Source organism: Vipera berus (assembly GCF_964194415.1).
Source record: "Vipera berus genome assembly, chromosome: 1".
In the NCBI taxonomy this organism is placed as follows: Eukaryota; Metazoa; Chordata; class Lepidosauria; order Squamata; family Viperidae; genus Vipera; species Vipera berus.
In genome coordinates this window covers 118,729,458-118,737,291 of record NC_138202.1, presented here as the reverse complement: position 1 = coordinate 118,737,291, position 7,834 = coordinate 118,729,458, and the positions used below count along the sequence as shown (strand labels likewise).

The following is a 7,834-nucleotide window of genomic DNA, read 5'->3' as shown; positions in this document are numbered from 1 at the left end:
TTGTAAACATCTAGCTATCCAAAACAAAATCAGATAATTCTTCTTTAGAGTTCAAATTTCACTTTTTGAACTCAAAGGTAAATAGATAGTTACTACTGGAGCCCAAAGAAATGTATATAGCATAATGATTTTTATTCAATAACACAATGATATAAATCATTTGCTACTAGAACAAATTTATCTAAACTTAAATTTTGGTAACAACAATAATCATATCTGTTGAGCACAAACTTTTCGTCCTAGGATATTTCTGAAAGCACCCCTTACCTCCTGGTTCCTCATGCTGTAGATTAAAGGGTTGAGCATGGGGGTCACCACTACATACAACACTGAAGCCATTTGGTCTAGGTTATGATTTGGTCTAGAGCTTGGCTGTGCATACATAAAGCTAAGACATCCATAGAAAATGGTGATTACCATGAGGTGAGAGGTACAAGTGGAGAAGGCCTTCCTACGGCTTGCAGCAGATTTGATCTTTAAAATGGTAATCAGGATATACGTGTAGGAGGTGAGAACAGTCAGGCTTGTTGTTATTAAATTGAAGCCAACAAATACAAATATCAACATATAATTGAGACTGGTATCTGAGCAGGAAAGAGCAAAAAGGGGAGGACCCTCACAATAAAAACTCTTAATGTTGTTTGGACCACAGAAGGACAGTCTAGTTGCAGCCATTGTGTGCACAGAAGCATTAATGATCCCAGCAATGTAGGCAACTGCTATCAGCTGAACACACTTTCTTTGGGACATTATCATCAAGTAGAGTAGAGGACTGCAGATTGCCACATAGCGATCATAGGCCATCATAGCTAGGAGGTAGCACTCTGTGGTTCCAAATATGGCATAAAAGTAAAGCTGAGTAAAGCAGCCTCTATAAGAAATACTTTTCTTCTCTTTTAAAAGATTGGATAGAAAGTTTGGGGTGACAGATGAGGTGTAACAAATATCCAGAAAAGATAAGCTGGTAAGGAAAACATACATTGGTGTGTGGAGAGAAGGACTGATCCTGATCAAGATAATCATGCTTAGATTTCCCACCAGGGTGAAGGCATAAACAGCAGAAAATGTCCCAAAGAGGATCAGTTGCAATTGTGAGTTCTCTGTCAATCCAGTGAGTATGAATTCTGTCACTGGTGTGCTATTCCCCATGTAATCGCAATATCTATCTACATAAAAGGGCAAATTGGATATAAACAACTGCTTGTGATTAAAGTAATTTCTGTCCATGAATAAATTTCTCCACAGGACTATTAAAGACAATTAATAACCATGGGAGTGCTACTGAAATCTTCGAGATGAGGAATTCTCTTTTAAACCTGGGAAGACATCAAAAAAGGATCAGAGCAAATACGATTTGTATTGACTTTTTTTTCCACAAGATATTTTCAGAAGCTGCAGCAAAGAATTAGCAAAGTAACTGAAGAAAGGCTATTTCTTTCTGTATTTTTTTGTTGGTTCATTGCTGGATCTACATATTCTATGACTTGTAGAAGCTGATCTTTGGACTACTAGGGCCCCACATTTCTTGAGATAATCAAATAAATTCTGAATAGCAAGCCATACTGACTCTCATGTCTTCTATGCCCAATAACTATGATAATTCCTCCCTGAACTTTTAAATTTCCTAATATATAAAGGGATTTTTAAAAAAAAGATGCAAATGTTTGAGGTTTTTTTAGATTCCCAAGCTTCCTATGCTTTGTGATGCACTATGAGCTATATAAAACATCCTAAATAAATGTTGAAATGGCCTTGGGCAGGTTATATGCATGACATACAGGCTTGGTCTGAACCTGAACTTCCAGACAATTCTCTTTGAAGTAATAACAACTTATCATCCCATGAACTCCTAGAGCAAACTCTCACAAGCAATAAAATACAACAATTGTATAGTTAGTTGCCTTTTTGATTATCAAACTCACTTTTTTTCTTGCGGTTCAAAAACTTCTTTCACATATTAAAATATCTGTCTTTTTTCAAGGTTTGGATTGCAGATTTTTTAAACTTATATTAATATCATTCTGCTACTCTGAAAACAATTCATTTTTTTCCTTCAATTTTCAGTAACTCCACAGTTTTATACAGCTCTGCAGACATTAATGCTTCCTTCAACTCTCTTTGGAATGATGGAGAAGAGAATTCTACTGAGAAAAATATTGGTATGGGGAACATCTCCCTGAAGTGCTACAAACTGCTCAGTCTATTGATTTGTGTTAATTACACAGTAAGGATTAAATAAATTATACTGCAATTGTTTGAAATATTTACAAGTGGAAAATGTAGTATTTTGTAGAGATCACATCCTTTCTTTTGGTTTATTTATTAATAGTATTTTATCAAATACTTTTCCCACACATGATGTACCTCACGTAGACAGACAGTGCCTTTCAAAAATGTGTTTTTTATTATTATTTAAAATAGAAAAAATATATTAACAGAACTGTTCAAAATAGTAATAGAGAAAATATTTAAAAACCTATACAGAGTTGGGGAGCAGTGATTTTTAAAGACTATTTAATGACGGTATGACCATCATCGAGAAGCTGACTGACTTGAAATTCTCCCCCTCCATCTGCGATTGGATTCAAGACTTTCTTAGGGACCGGTTACAAACAGTGAGGGTCAGGTCTGCTTTGTCCACCCCCCTGAAGCTTTGCACCAGCTCGCCACAGGGCTGCGTGCTTAGCCCCTACCTGTACTCTTTATACACTTATGACTGTGTATCATCCAACCCATCTACTGCGATAATTAAGTTCGCAGATGATATGACCATGGTGGGTCTTATTACAGGTGGGGATGAGACAGAGGTACAAAAACTATCCATATGGTGTTGTAACAACAACTTGCACCTGAACATCAACAAGACGAAAGAGATGGTGCTAGACGTCCGGAGAAAAAAGGAGGAACCTGCCCCAATTTACATCGGGGAGGATTGTGTGGAGAGAGTTTCCTCCTTTAAATTTCTGGGAGTCTACCTCTGCAAAGATCTGACCTGGAAAGTTAATACAACCCAGGTAGCCAGAAAGGCCCAACAGAGGCTTCACTTTCTCAGGGACTTGCGGAAGAACAGGGTAGAACAATGGCTTATGACCCTCTTTTACCGGTCTACTATAGAGAGCGTCCTCTCGTATGGTATTGTGGTTTGGTATGCTGGTCTGACAGCCGCGGATAGGAAAGTATTACAGAGGGTAGTGAGCACAGCACAAGACATTGTGGGCTGTCCCCTGACACCACTGGATGACATCACCAGGGCTTGCTGCCTTGGAAGAGTGAGGAAAATTCTCAGGGATGACTCACACCCTGGACGGTATCTCTTTACTCTCCTACCATCGGGTAGGAGATATAGGAGTATAGCCAGCTGCACCAACAGGCTGAAAAACAGCTTTTATCCATGGGCTGTTAGGCTTTTGAACAGGAAATAATTTTTATAAACTTTATGCATAATTGACTTGTGAGGCCAGTGTGCTGTGCAATTAGTTCACATGGTGTAATAAGATGGAAGGTTTGTGTCACTGTAAGCTGGGGGGTGGGGGCATGAAGGGAGGCTCAGCCAATCTCAATGTATACATGGTTATACTTTGACAATAAAGGTTCATTCATTGTTGATGTGATTTTACTAGGAGTTGAACTCTGATAAGTGCAGATCCTGTAAAGTTGGCTAAGGCATATTTTTTTGTGATTATTTTGTAAGAATCAAAAGTTTTGGCCCTGAGAAAGTGACTGGGATCTTGCAAGTTGTTGGTGTGTCCACTGAAATTTTAGATCCATGATGCTATTAGTTGATAAAAAATCTCTTAGAATTTTTCCTTGACTGTAGTTTGGTTGCACCTGCCCTTTTGGAGACTGGGATCTTTACCATTCTCAGTAAATCATGATTAGATGTAATTGTGTTGGATAATTTCTAGCACCTGCAAGGTGCTTGGGTGAAACAGATTATCAGGATGCCTTTCAGTCAGGTTTAACACCTGGGCACTGTATAGAAACATCATTACTTATGTTTGTTCATAACCTGTGATGGGACCATGATGGAGGTGGTACATGTTCCTCACCCTCTGTGATCTCTTCTCAAACTTGAATTCCACCAACATAGTAACTCATGGCAGCTCAAGGATGTCAGTGATGAATATCGGTCTTGCAGTGGTATTCCTCTTTCCTCATGACCTTTTCAGTCAAGTGAAGAATGAGAGAACTTCCGGTGGCTGCGCAGTGCCGGAGACAGCCTTCCCGGGCTGCCCGCGGCTCAGCTGAGTGATTTTCGCCCGAAACAGCGCCGATCAGCTGTTCGGGCGAATTTGAAGCCCCCTCCTCGGGAGAAGAGGAGGGGGTGAGGCCCCAGGTAGGGGTTGAGTTCTCCGGGGCCGCCTGAGCTTGTAGCTTGGGCGGCGGAAGGATTGAACTCCCCCGTAGCCTGGGTGGCTCCCAGCTGGTCAGCGTCTCTGCTCCGGACTTCATGGAGCAGAGCCAGGCGTCTGCGACCACCCCTGCCTGAAGGAAGGACTATGGAATAAAAGGAGCAGGCAGAGCGGTACAAGAGGAAAAGGTGAAGAGGATTATTATATTCTACTCTCTAGCTTGATGGACTTTTTAAACTTAAAGTGAAAGTGCGTCATAAGTGAAAAAGATGGCGGCTAAACCTCCCTCAAAAACTCTTCGGAGTGCTGGAACTTCTCCGGTACAACAATCATCATTGCAGGCGTTGCATCTTCCTGATGTATTGACATCGAAGGATTTACAAGATGCTCTTGAAAAACATGCCCAGGTAATTCTGGAATCAATGGGTGATAAATTTGCACAGATGGAGGCGAAATTGGAGAAATTGGAGGAGAGAATGGAAGAGAGGATGGAACAGAAGTTCAGGGTGATGAAGGCAGACATTTTGTCCTCAGTGTATAAAGTGGCTGAATGTGTGGAAGAACTGGAGGAAAAAGTGGAAGATTTGACTCAAAAGAATGCCATATTAGAAGCAAAAGTACTGGAGAATGAAGATTTAAGAGACAAAATGGACAGAGAATTGAGTCTTGCTCAATATTACCAGATGCAGTTTGCTGTTAGAATTAGAGGTTTAAAAGAGAATATTAAGGAAGATCTAAAGCAGCTGATTTCTGAGGCTCTGGAAGTGGTATTGAATCAGCCAGCATCTGAAATAAAGGGAGGCATGGATAAAGTGTTTCGTGTGAATTCATGGATTGCAAGACAGAGAAAGCTGCCTAGAGATGTGGTGGTTTATTTTACTAAGAGGGAAATTAGAGATGAAGTTATACAAGTTGCCTATGATTCTAAAGTGGTGATTGCTGATCAAGAAGTTTTGGTTTTAAAAGAAATTCCTCCAAAGATTTTAAGGAGAAGGAAGGATTTTACATTCCTCGCGCAAGAGCTCAAGCAACGAGATATAAGGTTCAGATGGGAGATTCCAGTTGGGTTGATGGTGATGTATGAAGGTAAAAGGTACCGTCTGATTACTGTGATGCAGGCGCGAGATTTTTATAATAACGTTTTAAAAGCAACCTCATTATCACTTCTGGAAGCTGCAAAGGGATCTGGAGAAGGAGAACATCAAGAGACTGAGGATGGACAGACAGAGGAGAATGGTGCTGGAGGAGATCAAGCTACAATTTCTTTGGATGATCCTGGAGAGCGGAGGGTGACGCATGCTGCTTTAAAACGATCAAAAAGAAAATAATAAAAGAGCAAGACCAGCAGAAGTCTATGGAACTTTCACAACGAACATCTAGGAAGTTATCGCAATGGACACGTGGGAAAAGATTTGGGTTAGGAACGTAAAGAGAGAACTTTTATAAAATGCTTTATAGATGGCATTTAGATCCTAAAAAGTTTGCAAGTATGTATTCGGACTATCAGCCAAAATGTTGGAGATGTGGAGATGAAGATGTTACATATTTTCATGTATGGTGGACTTGTAAAAAGATCAAGGCTTTTTGGATAAAAATTTGGTGGAATATGTAGAAGATTTTCAAGCAAAGGATAAAGTTTTGTTCGCAAATTTTTTGTTTTTTGTTTTTTTTTTGTTGGGGATAATTACGGACGTTACGGTTGTGGACACTAATCATGTGAAATTTAATTACGGCAGCAAGACTTTTGATAGCTCAGTAATGGAAGAAAGAGGAACTGTCGATTATAGGAGAGTGACTTCAAAGATTTTTGACCTGGCAGAGATGGCGTAGATTTTGGCCTAAGATTTTTTGCAAGAACGTTATATTATGGAATGGAGAAAATGGATTGAGTTTATCCAGGATAAGTATAGGGATAAGAAGTTTTGTGTGGCATTTGAATGAGCCTTTTTTCCTTTCTTCTTTTTTTTATTTTAGTTTTTAGTTTTTTCTTATTTATATTTAGTATTATTAAGGTTTGTTTTATCCTATCCAAGCCAGAGAGTGATGGATTTTAGAGTTTAAGGTTATTAGTATATGGTTGTTTATGATTGTTTTTTCTTTTTTCATATATATACCTTGTACTTAGCTCTGGGAAGTCGGGGGGAGGGTGGGGGGAGGGGGGAGGGTTAGGGGGGGAGGGAGGAGGGAGGGGGAGGGGGTTTTTTAAAGAAAAATTGTATGTTAAAACTTTTCAATAAAAAAAAAAGAATGAGAGAAAGGGAGAGATAAAGAGATATCTTGCCTAAGAGACCTATTTTGTGAGGTGCCTCAGAATTCAGTTCTTTCCCATTCCTGATTGACATCCACATAAACCAGTGCGTGAGGTCATGCATTGGCACGGGACAAGATATCATCAGGATGCTGATGATACTTTATTCTATATCTTAACCTTTGACCTCCAAGTGAGGTTGTCAGAGTTGATATTCCCTGGAATCATTTCTTCACAGTTCCTACTCCCATCATTTCTTACAGAATCTCCCTATTTTTTATTGAAGATGCATGCTCCCTGTGTTGTGCACTTGTTTGAGGGAATGTATAAATTAGTTCAATAAGTAAAATCTGAAATCTGTAACTGAAACATCACTGTAACACTATGTAGGAATGTCAGTGGAATATGGGAAGGGGGAGAGAGATGCTGCCTAGGGAATAATCAGATAAGAGAGGGCAAAGCCCTCAGATGCATAATGGGGAAAGAAAAAACCTCAGAAAGGAAACCCACTAATTTTGTAGGGTATAAAAAAGGCAATGGGAAATTTGTACTGTCAGACATGCAAGATTCTGGTAATGTAGCCTTACAATGATGTCAGATTAGCTCCTCTGGTCGTGCTTCCAGTCTGCTCTACTTGGGAACTCCCACATCAATTTTTCAAGTCACATACTCTCTTTCAAAGAAAGGAATTTGAGGTATAGCATCTGATCCGCTATCCTCCGAGTATCTGGAAGCAGCATTGTTGAAACATCAGCATCAAGAAGATGTACACATGACCAATTTGCAGACGGCCATGATAAAATTAATGAAACAACTGAGACAGAATTTTACTCAAACAATACAACATAAAAGGTTTTTTTAATGAGACACAATGATATGAACCATTTGCTTCTAGAACAGATTTTATCTAAAGCTAAAGTTTGGTAAAACACACACACACACACACATTATAATACATTTTGAACATGAAATTTTCCTCTTAGGATATTTCTGAAGGCACCCGTTACCTCCTGGTTCCTCATACTGTAAATTAATGGGTTGAGCATGGGGATCACCACTACATAAAACACTGAGGCTATTTGGTCTATATTATAATTTAGTCTAGAGCTTGGCTGTGCAAACTCTATAGCATAGTGGTTTAATATTTAATGACACACAATCATAAAAACATTTTCTACTAAAGCAGCTCTTGTCTAAAGCTGAAGTTTGGCAAAGACCAATGGTTCTTAAAATA

The 7,834-nt window shown here is 39.3% G+C and overlaps 1 protein-coding gene across 1 annotated transcript; it reads right to left on the bottom strand.

The window, feature by feature from the left end:
• Nucleotides 1–210: 210 nt before the first annotated feature.
• LOC308660258 (olfactory receptor 5AP2-like) lies at nucleotides 211–1,149 on the bottom strand (the record flags this gene model as incomplete). The annotated part of the gene is made up of 1 exon (XM_081314515.1): nucleotides 211–1,149. One exon carries the CDS (start codon nucleotides 1,147–1,149, stop codon nucleotides 211–213), a length of 939 nt encoding a protein of 312 aa, XP_081170641.1.
• Nucleotides 1,150–7,834: the final 6,685 nt, after the last annotated feature.